Genomic DNA, 15,724 nt, shown 5'->3' with positions numbered 1-15,724 from the left:
TCTCAGCTGATTCTCGTCTCTCTCATCCAAACAAGCCGGTCACCGGGGCAACAGTAAGGACGCGTCTCCACGACAACGAGGGCGCGCCTTCTCCAGAAGATCCTCCCCCTCCATGCTGTACGGTGTCAGTGGTCAGACTTGTCTCCGCACTGATCATTAGCATTGATGGCTCCATAATGAGTAGAAATAATCTGGTGCCAGCGATGCACAACACAAACAAAACAAACAAATGTCTCTCATCTACTTCTACACAATCACATATCTGGTGTGGTGTCAATCACTTAGCATAGCCCAGGGGTATCCTACAGTGTTTAGCAATTGATTTACAGGGGTTAACTGTTTCTTTACTGTAGGCTAAGGTGAGCAGAGTTTTAAAATGAAATCCAGGGACATGTTTTTATTGGCAAATGGTAAAAAAAAAAATATTAGCATATTTTCCTCCAATTATATACGCAGTGTATTTATTTGGTAAACTTGGAAATTTCCCCGAGAACATAAAATCAAATGTATTTATTTTTCGTTATACTCACCTTATGCCTGGATCCACCAACGAGCACAGCCCCCCGTCTCCCACGCTATCAGAAGCTTCTGAGAGGCCGTGCTATTAGCGAAGTGGGAGCTACGCAAAATGCACATCCAGCTTCGCCGCTACGCTAATAGCGTATCTTCTTAGAAGCTGCATACGGCGCGCACTGGTTTAAATAGTAACTGGCACACAGTGGCGGAACTACCAGGGTCGCAGAGGTCGCTGGAGTTCCGCCACTTGGAGGGGGTCCAGGACAGGAGGAAGGGGCCCCTGGTAACCGCTGATTACCAGGATATTTATTATCCCGGTAACCGCTAATGTCAGTCCCGGGACCTCTTCCTCCTGTCCTGGGCCTTACATGCTTCACGCTGCTCCCCTCACCTGGTTCCGGGCGCAGCGTGAAGTATCATCCAGCCGGGCAGCAGCCAATAAGTGGGAGCAGTGTGATCCGGTTTTGGTCTTTTGTGGTGTGTTAGGCAATCCATTGAAATGAAAGCCCTGCCTTTTCTCCATGCGCATTAACAGGCAATAACATGAGACCTGGGGGTGCTCATACATCTCAGATTTGGCAAAAGCATGCAATACCAAGCTGTTGTCAACAAAGCAAATAGGACACTGTCCTGCATTAAAAGAGGGATTCTAGCAAGGGATACAAGAATAATACTACCGCTATATAAATCACTAGTTCAGCCTCATCTTGAGTATGCAGTACAGTTCTGGTCGCCAACTCTCAGTAAGGATGTCCTCGAGCTTGAGTACCTCACCATGGCCTGGCCTCCTCGGGACAACACCTGCTCTGGGGCTCCAAGATGGATGAGTGAAGCGGGCAGTTATGTTTAAAGATCCCCTCAAAGGTGAAAAGTGAGTGCCGGACATTGCCACCATGCTGAGGGTTTTCTTTGCTTGTAATTCCATCCGCAGGACTTTGATTGATAGAACTTTGGACTCTACGGGGAACTCCATGTCCCGTTTTTTCTCCTGCCTCTTTGGAGGTTCCTGGGATGGGACAAACGGGACAGTTCTGTCCCCTACAGCTGGGACATTCCTTGGTTTTACTTGGACACTTTCAAGTTCATCAGGGAGCATGGACTACATGGAGTTAAACCTGACTTGTGGAAACCTCTGGACACTTGCAAATTTGTCTGGAGGAGTGTGTCATGTAAGAGACTTACCAACAGGCACAAAGATCTGGCATGGATGGCGATCCAGGGTGGGTTGCCCGTAAGAACTTTTATGCATGCCAGAAACCTAATCAGATACAGGCATTGCCCCTGGTGTCCCATCGCGGAAGAAACTGTGCATCTCTTCTGGCATTGTCCTGTGGCACAGGCCCTGTTGAGGGCTCTGGAGCATGAACTCAAGATGACTCGCATTCTGGGACACTTACACAAAGCCACTGTCAATCAAAAGAGGAGGCGTGTCATCCAGACATCGGGCTGCCTATGGATCTGCCGAGCCTCTGAATGCAGGGAAGGAGACTCCATCAGACACAGGAGAGACTGGAGTCATCCTCAGAATAGAAGACCCGGCAAACACCAAAAAAGAAAGAAGATTTTAAAGAAACGGCTGCACGGAATGAAGAAACACACATAGACTACAGTAAGTCTCATATAGCTGCATTGATTTTATTAAAAAAAAATTGAGAGTTTAATATCACTTTAATTAAGTTTGTTTTCAAAAGAATATTTGAGAGCACAGATATGCAGTAGATAGCAATGAGTCTCTTTGACATGAGTCTATGGAGGCAACATAATACGTGTAAGGCATGAAATTAAGACCTTGTGTAGACTTTTTTTCATGCTTTACAGACTATCCCCTTTCTTTTTACAGAGTTCAATAGTCAAAGCCAAAATTTACACATAGAAGTAAATTAATCAGACAACTAACTTATAACACGACTCAGTCCAGAGTTTCAGTGAGATTGGTTCAGCCTCCAGGCAGGGAGCTTCTGCTGTGCTGTCTTTTTAGATAACTCGCAGTGCTTTAAGAACCCTTTGTATATATTAAAGGAAACTATAAGGGCACATTCAAACTATATAATTGCGCTGAGCATACATAACTGTGCGTTTAGCATGTGCTATTGCACAGTGCACCTTGCTTGCTGTGTTGTACGCTAGGTGTGTTGACCTGCTATTTTTAATGGCGCCCCAATGGACCCCCCGCAGAAGGGTGAAAACACAAAGCAATGCACCTAGTGCACGGAAACGCACACAGCACAGTAACTGTGCTTTAGCAGCAAGTATATTCTGCATATATAAGAAAAAAAGAGAAAAACCGGGGCTTATTACATAAAAATCAACATGATTTAGAGACTTGGTTACATTCAAAATGTCATTGGTATCAGGGCTGTAGCTACCATGGGGCGAGTGAGGTACTCGCCTCAGGCGCAGCTGAGAGGGGGCGCAGCCAGGGCCTGCCTGGCTGCGCCCCCCTCACACCTGTTGCCATGGGCGAACACAGGGCACCATTGGCAACAGGGGTCCCAGCTTCTCCTTGGATCCCTGCTGCTCTTCCCCCACCTGTATGGGCAGAGGAGTCTGTCCTCAATCTCTTTTTCTATTTCAAAAGGGAAAAGTCAGGGGTCTGTTTAGACCCCTGGTGTTTCCTGAAAGCCCCCGCAAAACACACACACACACACACACACTACTACTAAACATGTGCAAAGACTAAAAATGTAATTTTCTGTTCTTGCCTCGGGTGCAAAAGGAGCTAGCTACGGCTCTGATTGGTATGATACAATAGTACATTAAAACCAAACTACCAGAATAAGGTTTGGGAAGTGTGGGATGAAGTAGAGCTTGCTGGCTCCAGTGGATAAAAGGGACCAAGTGGGTCCGGTCTACGGAGATGCGAGGCGAAGCCGGTATCTAATTCTTACCCTATCTACTTCTTACCTTTTCTACTTTCCATCTTTCCTTTTCCAGGTTTCTTTCCTGGCTACTTTTCTTTGTTCTTATTTTATTTTAGTATGTCCTGGCCAATAAGCGGAGCCAGAAAGTGCTCTTTTACGATTTGAACCACCACAGTTCTTTCAGAGCTAGATATATTGCTAAAAATAGTGAATGTGTTGCAATTGTATATCTTATCCCAAATTGGCTGCATTTATCTTTTCTTACTAATGACTTGATACCGTAGTTGGTTTATTATGCACTGTTGTGTGGCATACATTGTAATATTGGCTATGTTCTATATATTACTTCCTTTTTTTTTTGTTTTCTTTCTTATGCTACTCCTGTATTATCTGAATATAAAAATTAATAAAAATTGTCAATTATAAATTTAAAAAAAACTACCTCCTTTTGGTACCCACACGTATATTATACTCATATATCATAGACTGCTAAATATTCCTAAAACATGTATTTGTTGTACAATCCACTGTGGGCCAAGTCTTCCGACGCTTTTTGCAACTGTATGTGCTTCTTCAGGAGTGTTGGAGGTATTTTCATGCTCACAGAAATGGCTGGATCCTTACTCTCACATGCTATCTCGCAATCACCAAACAGGTGAACCGGTGGGAGGTATCCAAGGATAAACAGGACTGTTGCAGAAAATCCCATCATAAGTATTATTCACGAGCAACAGTCCATGTTTGACACCTCGTATGGTTTGGACACTTTAAAAAGAAAAAATGTTTTTCTCTTTTTTTCTTATATATTTCTATTAAGGGGTGCCTATCCCTAATGGTTGAATTAATATGAGTTTAACCAAGTATATTCTGCAGTTTTAAGTCTTGCTCCTGGTAAAAGCTGGGAGCTGAGTGAAGGTCATGTTAATGTTACTTCATTAAAGGGACAAAAAATAATGGAGAGATTTTTTTTATGTGATAGCAATGCTCAACAAAACAAATAATCACTGGTAGAAAATGACGTCTAGTTTTATCTATAGTGTTTCATACATTGTAAAATAAACTGACCTGAAACTTTATCTTCTGACATTAGACATAATAAGTAAAGTAGTAATAAACTTTGCATCTTTTTGATCTTTTTAAATTTAGATCCAACAAATATACATTGCCCTGCAAAGTATTTCTCTACATATTTGCCTGAGCTCTTATAGGCATCATATTTCCAAATAGCTGGCCCCAACTCTTTCAGGACGGCTTTCCTAAACTCCCTGTCCAGTACATGATTACAAGGGACAGAGCAGTCTACAGCAGCTGTCCCATCTGTCCATTTGAAGAATTGAAAAGAGAGAAGGTAGAAAGAAGAAGCAGGGATTGTCTTACCTTGCTGTGCCTGTGTATTTGTGGAGACACACACACAACTTACTAGCACACACAAGGGTGGCTCCATGGGCCTCTGCAAGAGAAAGTAGCCACCCTAAAACAGGATATTAGGGCCAGTACTCAGGGGACCAGCTGATTCTGCAAGAAGGTAAACATTAAAGGTGCCCATACACCTTACGATTATCGGACGAAACGTTTCGTCCGATGATCGAATAGTCGTACGATTTTCGTACGACAGCCCCATCCTGCCCCGATGATCGCAAGATTAATTTAGCTGTAATTAACGAGAAGCACCTGGACGAAATGCGCGCATGCGCAGTGTAGACCGTACGACTTTTGACAGACGGAAACGCCAGCAACCTTACGACAATCGTACGATCGAGCAAAGTTTCCAAACATGCTTGACCGTCAAAAGTCGTACGATTGTGCAGTAATGTCGGTTCGGGCACTCTATTCACACGTACGATTGTCGTTCGAAAAGTCGATCAAATACGATTATAGTCCGATAATCGTAAGGTGTATGGGCACCTTAAGGCTGGGTTCACACCTAGGCGTATTGAATATGCGCGTTTGTCGCGCGGGTCGCGGCGCGCGCTTTTCCGTTGGCTACTTGGCTGTATCCCAATGGAAACGCGAGACCAAAACGCCCCAAAGAAGTACATGTACTTCTTTGGGCGTAGGCAGTTTTGTATCGCGTTCGGACGGGCGGAAATACGACAAGGTGTGAACCAGACCCATTGAATACAATGGGATTTAGATGTTTGAGCGTTTTGTAGAGCGTTCGTCGAGCGTTGAACGCGCTACAAAACGTTCAGGTGTGAACCAGGCCTTAAACATCAAGGATCAGCATCCATTGTAAGTTGTTTATTCAGCATTTCAAATAGCTTAAAACATTTTGACTTTATTATCACTTTAAAATTGATATACAATAACTAGACACAGTAATAATAATCTTCTTTAAATTGATTTTCCCTGGAAAGCAAGGGCTATCTATCTCTAGCAGCATCTATCCCAGTTTCTCCTGAGTACCACCAGCCATGAACTCTGCTGATAATTCTCTGCTTCCAACTATACCATGTCTCTCAGTATAAGACCACCAAAGATCTCCTTGGTAAACGTATAGCGACTTTCACACTTCACTACAAGGAACTAGGGCAGTCTGTGTTCCATTATGTGCTGTAGAGTCCTGAAGGACACACTGTGCATTATTCAGATGTCTGCTGTAATTAACATTGAGATCAAGGATTCCATTTGGCTCACCACTTAGATTTCCAGAAGATAAGAGCTGCAATGTACCTGTGGAAGAACTTTTCATAGTAAGCACTGTATCTGAAAGAAGATTCAGACTAACAAATCTCTCACCCCATAGCCAGGAGTCATCATTGTGAGGATCAATGGAAGATCCTCTGTTAGAGTTCACTGCTCAACAGCCAGAAACCCTTCTAGCACAGTGTGCGTCTTCATGCTTTCCCAGAGGACTTTGCTGAAGTTAGGAAGACCAGTGAAACTACCAACGTTTATCTACTGTTTCTTAAAGTTCCAAAATCCTGCATTACCATAATTAATGGGTAAATAATACAATGCAAGATAAAAGCTTTAATATTTATCCAAGAACAAGCAGGACACTGCAAAAATAGAAGCTTCTGAAGTCAGCAAATGCAACTGATTAGCATTTTACATCTTTTGGCTGCAGTGGAAGAGATACTGACTAATATTCAGTCTGGTGTCTGACATCATAAAGAGAAAAAACTTAGCCCTCCATCTCCGCTGCATCATGGTGACAGACAGACCAGTAAAGGGAAGCCTACTTTTAATGAATGGGATTTCAGATTTTTTTTTTAGGTTCAGTTTTGATCAGCTATGACATGCCAATGAAGGGTGGCCACTCACAGGAACAAAAATGTAAATCCCTGCATACTATACAGTCATTGCAGGTACATTGTTTGCTCACCTTTTTTCCATAAAGTTAAAAAATGTGCTTGTTCAAAAAGTAACAACAAATCATGTTGTATAGAGTGAGGAAGGTAACATCTCTGTTAATTCTGGAAATCACTCAGCCTCATAATTCGAGTCGACGTGTGACAATGAAACTGTCACACGTCGGCTAAATAGATCGGGAAGTGAGCGAACAGATACCGTCGCTCGCTCACTTCTCGTTCCTGTCCCTGCAGAGAGCCGTGACTGTCACTCACGGCTCCATGCAGGAATTCCGCCCCACTATACTGAGCTTTGGGTCACGAGAGGACGCTAGTTTGTGTCCTCCCATGACCCTGGGGACAACTATGGCGAAAAGCACTGACCCCATAGTTCTCCTTTAAGTTTTTGTCTGCATGAGACCTCATATCATGCCTTCTTGTTCATTCCTTTCAATGCTGATAGGGTAGGAGAGCATGATGAGTTCTCTCCAAAAAGAGACAAATGCAGAAATATGAACCCAACAAAGACTCTAACCCTTGGCTACTGTATCCAAAATAAAATCACAAGTTTTGGCTGGAAATAGGTTTTAAAGGAAACCTCTTCTGAGAGAGAAAACAAAGGTTGTGATTGCCAACTTTTCATTCTGCACATTCCATCTACCAGTTGGCATGATGACCTTCTTGCTTGAACACTTTGAGTCACTAAAATAGAACAATTATGCAGCTAAGGCATTCTGACTATCCAGGTCATTCAGGTCAGTGAAATTATTAAAATCTCACATTCGGTTTACTAGTTTGTATGGAGATTGTAGTCCATCACGGGAGTGAGCTTGGAGTGATGGCTACTTTACAACACAGAGTCCATGGGGAACAAAAGTAGCCCCCCTCCAGAAGGAATGACATGTCAGCATCAATTCAGAGATGTTTTGAGGATCTGCAGCCGAGTGATACACAAATAAGATACATTTTTTGTAATAGTTAAGGTACTTGAATGTATTTTTAAGATTTAAAGAGAACTATGAGGTGAGTGATTTTCACTCACCTCATAGTTCTAGCCGACCTGTGACAATGAGACAGTCACAGGTCGGCTCAGTAGATCGGGAGGTGAGCGAACACATACCGGCGTTCGCTCACCTGACAGTGTCAGCATCAATTCAGAGATGATTTGAGGATCTGCAGCAGAAGCAGATAATTATCTAGATAGGCAGAGCCAGCTGTCAGTCACGCAGCTGGGCAGATCCAGACATAATTGTCGGGATCCACTTCAGCTGCGGCGTCTCAGTATACCGCAAGCTACAGCTCTTGGTATACTAAGCCTAGGGTGACGGGATGACGCTAGTTTGTGTCCTCCGTTACCCTAAGGAGAACTATGGGGAAAAGCCTTAACACCATAGTTCTCATTTAACTCCTGAGTTTAGTGTCACTTTAACCACAAATGATGGTTTTGGGTGACTGTTCTTGAATAGGCAAATGGAAAAGGAAGCAAACAATTGCATAGCACTAGCTTACAAAGGGATACAGCAACAACTCCGTTAAATGTTTTCTAACCTTTCCATTTACTTATTCTCTTCAGATGATCCTCAGTCATTGATGCATTTGTAAGTAGCTCAAAGACATTAGATCATCTCCTGATCCAACTCATTATCTAATATAAAACATACCCTCCCTGCTGCTTAGACTTGGCATAGGATACATCAACTGTCTGCAGCCCCCCACTCTGACCCCCCCCCCCTCCACTATCTGAATTTTGGGGTGCTTCTCTCCGCAGGCTTCTGTGTATTTTTGAATTTGGCATGGCTGCACAGCCACATCATTCATTCACAGATCAATTCACAGGATCTGTGAAGTGAATTAAAATACTTCAAACCCCACCTGCCATGCCCATACCAGATGGACTTGTAGATCTCAATAGAGCCCTACAAAGCCCTAAAAGTGCGATGATGTCACCATTGATAACTTCCTCTAGCTCCATAACTGAAGAAGGAGTTGTCCGCAGGAGCCTGTGCATTGCACACCTGATCCACTAATCGCAGTTGTAATGCTTTGCAGGTGCCAATGCAAAAAATTAAAAATGCACACTTCCTTTTCTTTTTTGCAATATGAGTGGATTTTTAATTTTTTTGCAAAAACTGGAATATGCCTTTAATAGAGAACTCCTGATTTGCATACACCTCAAAATGTTCACACAGAGATATGCCTTTGATGTGAAGAAGGCTTCTGGTGTGAAGCGGGGCTCCCAAAGTAAAAGAAAGGGCTCAAATGTGAAGAGGGGATTCTAATGTGAAGGGGTCTCCTAATGTGTAGGGGGGACCATGATATGAAGTGGAGACTGTGATATGAAGGTGGAACTGTATAGGGGGGTACTCTGATGTGAAGGGTGGACTCTGATGTGAAGGGGGGACTTTGATTTGAAGGAGGAATCTGATGTGAAAGGAGACTTTATTGTGAAACTGGGGATTCTGATGTGAAAGGAGTACAGTAAGATCGTGTCTTGGATAATGGTCTGCTATGGATTTTGGAAGGACCACAGTTTTTTTGTTTTACATTTCAGACTGGGTGCCTTGAAAATAAAGGGGTCAGCAGTCTCAATCCGTGTTCCCATGGTGGTGGATGAACCACGATTGTTGATTTTTGCAGGGATTAACCTCCACAATCAGGAACCGTCCTGATAATGGAGCACTCCCGGCGCCTGACCGTCCAGACTGTCTCTTGCATAGCCGATCAGTATAGCTGATACATCTGCATATCAAAAGTGAACGCAGAAAAAGTGATACTTTGATCACACACCCCATCAGCTCACACCCATGGGGCGAACCATGCTATCAATCACACAATCGCGGTCTCCCACTCGTCTCGCCTTATCTGGCAGCAGCCTATCAGAAAATCGCCCTACGTCGGCGTACAGCCAATCAAAAGATAGAGCCGCGCCCCCTTTCTCGGACTGAGATCCATCAATAGAACGGGTCTTCACGGTGCCTGTATGAACCAATGGGAATCCTCAGGCAGCGCCAGCCTCATTATTAATGAATGAGCCTCGTGTTTTTCATACCCGTCTACTAAGCCGAAGGGGCGGTGAGACCGGGCGAGTAATGGACATAGGCTACCCGGAGCGGGCGTGGCCTCAGGCTGGAATCTCGGCTCTGAGAAAACAGAGGTGTAGCCGGCGCGTGGAATATTAATGAGGTGGGCGTGGCGGCAGACAGGCTCTGTACCGCTCGGTGGTCGCTACCTTTGCATTAGTAGAGCTCCCTCCTTAGCTGCCATGTCTTCCATCTTGCAGCCATTCACCGTCACCGAGGGGCCCTGCGAGCTATCGCGGACCGGGGGTCATGGAAGCAGGCGTGGGGACACTAGATCGCTGGCCGCTGCAGCTCCAGGAGGAGGGCAGGGGAAGATCACACACCCTGGCAAGGCAATCATGGCTGGTGAGTATGTCACTCATCATCATGGCTTGTGATCATCAGCATGACAGCGATCTTTGGGCTGGTCACCAGAGTGATGTGCACATCATACCCTTCCCATGGGGTGCGATCTCATGTGTATGTGCGATCTGACGTTCCCAGCCAGACACAGGGGAGTCTAACTTGCTGCAATACAGCTGATGACTTCATCCGCCTGTTTACTATCGGCGAAGCTTCATTTTATATGTCACTCAGGGAGGCCCTTCTACTACATGGTTGTTGGAAGATCTGAAGGAGATTGTACAATCAGATTGTGACATGTGTGGTGTGCTTATTTGTACCGTTTACTTATCATATACAATAATAATAATCTGAGTTTTATTTGTCACATACCATTAAGAATAATGGAGACGGTCTTAAAGGGTAATTCCAGTTACCAGTCCAGACCAGTGGTGAGAGAGGCAGAAACTGGAATTACCCTTTAAGTCAGGGGTGGGCATCTCTGGCTTTCCAGCTGTGCTTTAACTACATATCCCAGCATGTCTTTGCCTCTGGGAGTCATGCCTGTGGCTTTCAGTCTTGCAATGCCTCATGGGACTTGTAGTTCCACAACAGCTAGCAGGGATGGGCAACTCCGGCCCTCCATTGGCTCACCACATACATTACAATTTCCTCCTATATATAAAATAAAAAAAAAAGCGCACTGGAAGAAAGACTGGTGGTGCCATTGTTGAAAATGCTGGCTGCCTGGCAGTCATACTTCTGAATTTGGGTGTCCCTGCGCCTTTTATTTTGGGTGAGAGCCCCTCTCCTGACGGTGATGAAACGTGTTGTGACAACACACCGGCCAGCATTGCATGATGTCTATTTTGGAATGGATTTCTGCACTGCTATCAATCGTACATTCTGTAATCACCATGAAGGACATTCATTTCTTGTTGTCACGTATTGCTGTTCTGAGAGGATCTGTAAATGAAAATTTTCTAGCTTTGACACTTTCCACACAAAAATTGGTGATTTTTAGAACTGGGCTACCATCACAAAAGCCCCATTCTACACTTAGGTTGTATATGGAGTCAGATTTCCTGAGATTCATATGTGTTCTGGGGCAGTGACCCCCCCTAGATCCAGGGTGAGCAAACTCTGGCCCTCCAGCTGTGGTAAAACTACAAATCCCACCGTGCATCTGTCACTGGGAGTCATGCCTGTGGCTGTGAGAATCTTGCAATGCCTCATGGGATTTGTAGTTCCACCTCTTCTCTAGCTCTATATGACAGTCAGGGATACAGTGGTAAGCAGTGGCAGGTATTAATCATCACAGGACCAGTATACTGAAACTTCAGGGAGCATCACATAGAATACTGGATGTAATATAAAACATCCATTATACAAAAAAAAAAAAAAAAAGATTGCAGGATTTGTTTTTCTTTAGAGCTGGGGAAGGCAACCTCAGCACTCCAGCTGCAGTGAAACTGCAAGTCCTATGAGGCATTGCAGGACTCTGATAACCACAGACGTTGCTCCCAAAGGCAGAGGCATGATTTGGATTTGTAGTTTTACCACAGCTGGAGGGCCAAGGTTGCCTACCCCTGAAGTAGACACTCCAAAGCAGCAGAAAGCATACCAGTCAGTGTTTGCAAACATGAATAATAAATGCAGCTTTGTATTCAAAAAAACAATATTAAATGCATTTTTTAGTGCAAGCAGGGAAAGTACCTGAATTTGCAATCACTTGTGCAGCAGAGCTTAGACTTATAACTGGAGAAGCAGCATGAGGATCCAGCAGCGCAAGGAACCAATTAGTAGTTCCGCAGTGCTATTGTTCTAATATGGGACAGTCTGATAGGAGTATAGAGCAGGGTGACTGAGAGATTAGCTCATCACTCTGCTGCTTTTCCTTTTGCTGTCCAGAGATGCACTTGACTTAGAGACCTGTAAGTGTTACATCAGGGGCAGGCAAACTCGGCAATCCAGCTGTGTTGCAACTACAACTTCCATCATGCATCTGCCTCTGGAAGTCATGCCAAATGCTTGCAATGCCTCATGGGACTTGTAGTTCCACAACAGCTAAAGTGTCAAGGTTGCCTACTCCTGCATTACATACAGATACTCTGTCACTATGTGGCCTAAAGTGAAATAAAACCAGCCTGTAGATGATGTTTACTTAACTTTCCGGCTCAAAGTGACGCTGTGAAGCCAAAACCATGTTTTGCTAGTTGTGGATAGAGTTAGAAAGGCTTAGAACCCCTGTGAGGTTTCATACTGCTACCCGGGGGGCTCCGTGAGAGAGAATTACTCTCACTTTCTGTTCTACTAGACGGTAAGTGAGGGAAAATGTGTAACGGGGACGCAGAAATAAAAGTCTGACAGGTTCAAGCCTTCTACTATACTAACAGTTTATTTCTATCTGTTGTTGTTGAAGAGCTCCCCTCACTTCCTGTCTGGTACAATGTTTTTCAGCAGGACAGGAAGTGAGGGTAAATCCCTCTAACAGTAGAAACCTGTCATGGGTTCTAATCCTTCCCCACCATTTTTTTTTCAAAACTAAGAAGAATTTTGACTGGACACACATTGGCTGTGCTGCAGATCTTGGACTGATTAAGAATCTGACACTTCAAGGTGCATCCAATACCAACTACTGTGCGTTGTGATTCCTCCCGCCGGCCCTGCTGTCCTGAGCTAGTGGGCAGAACCACACCATGTGGCGAACAGCACCCATTGGAAATAAGTCTTTTTTTTATTTTTATGCTTAGCGTGTTTCCGCACCGCTAATGTGTGACCGGAGCCTTAGTTTACTTTGGACCATGAAGTGACAGAGCAGTCTACACATAAGCTCATGACAAGTGAAATGCGTCAGTAGGAGGAGCCTAGGCGGGCGTTTCACGGATTTATTTAGCGTTCTCGTTCCATTTTTTTTTTCTTTCAGTGATCAAATAGTGACACAGTCACTTTAACTGAAGCAGAGAAAAATCTGGTCTTCAGCTCTGCCAGACAGGCCAGTGTTGTGTGGCAAAGCTGTGTACATTTCAGGACTGGATTGACAGAAATACAAACCCTTTGGCAGGAAAAGCAGCTTGGCTGGATTTCAGGTTAAGGCCTCATTCACACAGCTGTGTGAATGAGGCCCGTACAGATCCGTGTGGGGTTCACGGCCGTATCAGGCCGTTCCCGGGAAGGACAGGTGCTGCGTGCGATTGTATGCAGCAGCCTGTTCTTCTCTATGGGAGTACGCTGCCGTACGCTCACCCGAGCTGCACATCCGTGCGGGTGTCTGTGCTCGGACGGGATCCATCTGGTCTGTGTACGTGTATGGACACCCACACGGATGTGCAGCTCGGGTGTGCATACGGCCGCATACTCCCATAGAGAAGAACAGGCTGCTGCATACAATCGCACGCAGCACCTGTCCTTCCCGGGAGCGGCCTGATACGGCCGTGCACGCAGCACGGACCTGTACGGGCGTCTCTTAGCAGTGTGAATGAGGCCTTAAAATGGAAGTAAAGTGTCTGTATATAAAAATTGATGACAAGCAGGTTTTTTTGTTTTTTTTTTAATATCGGAGGCGGCAGTGTAAGTATTTTCTGCCAAAATCTCCGACCTGCCTGTCCGCCATTTTTCTTTTTTCTGTGCCCAGACCCGGGTTGCCCAGATATAGTAACTCCTGTGTGCATGTGCGGGCGTTGCGTCATGTTGGCCAGCCCTAGTTAGTGCTGCTGATTTCTGACACGTACACATTGTTGAATAGAGGTGCCCTTTACAGTAGGTATGTAGATGATGGTACCCAGCATAGCTGTTCGTATTCAGAATGGGTAACCGTATGAAATGTGCCTACAGTTGCTCTCTCTGGGGAAATAGTGGAAGGGGTCAAGATACAATATCTCTTCCAAATTCTTCATCTCCTCCTTTCTCTATTGGAGAGCCAAGCTGATAAGCGTATGCAATGCTCTGTTGTACTCCATGTTTTGTTATTTTTACCCTGAGGGGCGTTGGTTCATACCTGCACGCCTAGCCTCTCCCTAAAGCCTATAGCTATTTCTACATTGTTGGAGTCTATGGTATTGGACAACAAGAAAAAAAGCTACTCGTACATCTTGACACCAACATATGGCACTCCCCAAAGATTTCTTTTAGATATGACCTACATTTACACCATTACCTCCCTCATTCCCTTTACGGCCAATCCCAGCATTCATTTTTTCAGTGTGTATTACATGACACCACCACCCAGAACTACATCTCGCATGGTTCTTTTCCTTAGGCCCCATTCACATTGAGTGATTCGCAAATCGCGTGTTTGTCGCGCGATATCGTGCAAATGCTTGCATTGAGAAAGCTAGAATCGCTGCAAAATCCGCTCCAAAAAGGGTCCTGCTGTAGCGACGCACGACCCGCGACAGCTACAGACAGAGCCCCATTGGATTGCATTAGAGAGCGATATCGCGCGGTAAATAGCCGCAATATCGCGGGAATTACCGCGCGATAAATCGCTCAGTGTGAACGGGGCCTTACAGTGTGTGGCCATACTTTTAGGAGTCAAAATAGTGCCATTATTTTGATGGGTATGAAATAAATGTATGCCTGAGGGGAAGGCTAGTGAGGGGTGGGTATAGGTGAAGTTCTGTAGTCAACACTGGTTGGGAATTCATAGCAGCAAAAGCAATGCATGGTCAGGCCAGACAGGAAGTTAGGAGCAAAGTGGGTTTCTGGAAGATCAAGGTTTTGTTTTTGGCCGCCAAAGGGTTAAGGTGTGACTAAAGCCAAAATCTTTATTTATAAACAGTGGAGAGGAATTAAAACCCCCCATGTCAGGTTTTTGTTGCGGTCTGTGGACATTTAGGCCTCATTCACACTGCCGCGCGTATTGTACCATATGCAGCATATGCAAATAAACGGCTCCATACACATAGCTGCGTATGGAGCCGTATATTTGCGTAAAAATTGTACAAAAACAGAATAGAACCGAGATGCATCCGGGCAGCGTATTTCTGCATTTACGCATGTTTGCACGCATATACAGTTCATTAACATTTCTATTACGAATTATGCATTATGGGATTGCAAATGGTGCACGCATATATGCGCAATATACTATTTTGCTCTTGCGTTGTGTGTGAATGAGCCTTACCCTCTCTATTTGTTTTGGGGACTGTTATAACATAAGTGGAGGTAAAAGAAAATCCCAAATTTTGGGTTGTCATCAGAACAGGAATAGATGGGAAATCTTCCAATGGGGACACTAGTTCTGGTGTCCCTGCTGACCACCAGGGATTTCGCTCACTTTGGAGGGATCCCTTTTACTTTCGGAGGTGGCTATCAGACAGGAAGTAAACAGAGATCTCACCAGTGGCGCACAGATGGCAAAGAAATCTGGCCGGTTATAATCCTCCCTTACTTTATCCGGAACTATAAAAAAAAAAGTTTTGGCTTCAGCTCTGCTTTAACCGTTTCATGAAATGTGGGGGTTACCATATCTGCCCTCTCATATGATAATTCTGGTTGGCTGGCTGCCCTGCTGGTCCAGTGGCAATGAAAGCATGGAGTGGCTCAATCCTCACACATCCATTCGGTTCACTGTCCTGGAACAAGTAGGCACCCGAGGCGTTCTGACTTTGTGATCTGCATGCTTGTTCCAGGTTAGTGACTCAAAAAGCCC

At 44.7% G+C, this 15,724-nt stretch overlaps 1 protein-coding gene and 1 pseudogene across 1 annotated transcript in view; one reads left to right on the top strand and one right to left on the bottom strand.

Moving 5' to 3' along the window:
- Nucleotides 1-5,711: 5,711 nt before the first annotated feature.
- On the bottom strand, nt 5,712-8,258 carry LOC108787539 (annotated as a pseudogene).
- Nucleotides 8,259-9,869: 1,611 nt separating this feature from the next.
- Nucleotides 9,870-15,724, top strand: part of LOC108787555 (tricarboxylate transport protein, mitochondrial-like) — a 19,169-nt gene continuing 13,314 nt past the window's right edge. Inside the window, exon 1 of the mRNA XM_018557139.1 lies at nt 9,870-10,095. Coding sequence (XP_018412641.1) covers nt 9,933-10,095 — 163 coding nt within the window. The 5' untranslated portion in view covers nt 9,870-9,932. The remainder of the gene's footprint in view (nt 10,096-15,724) is intronic.

Source organism: Nanorana parkeri, unplaced genomic scaffold (genome assembly GCF_000935625.1).
Source record: "Nanorana parkeri isolate BGI_ZX_2015 unplaced genomic scaffold, ASM93562v1 scaffold269, whole genome shotgun sequence".
In the NCBI taxonomy this organism is placed as follows: Eukaryota; Metazoa; Chordata; class Amphibia; order Anura; family Dicroglossidae; genus Nanorana; species Nanorana parkeri.
This window is presented reverse-complemented; position numbering and strand designations above follow the sequence as displayed.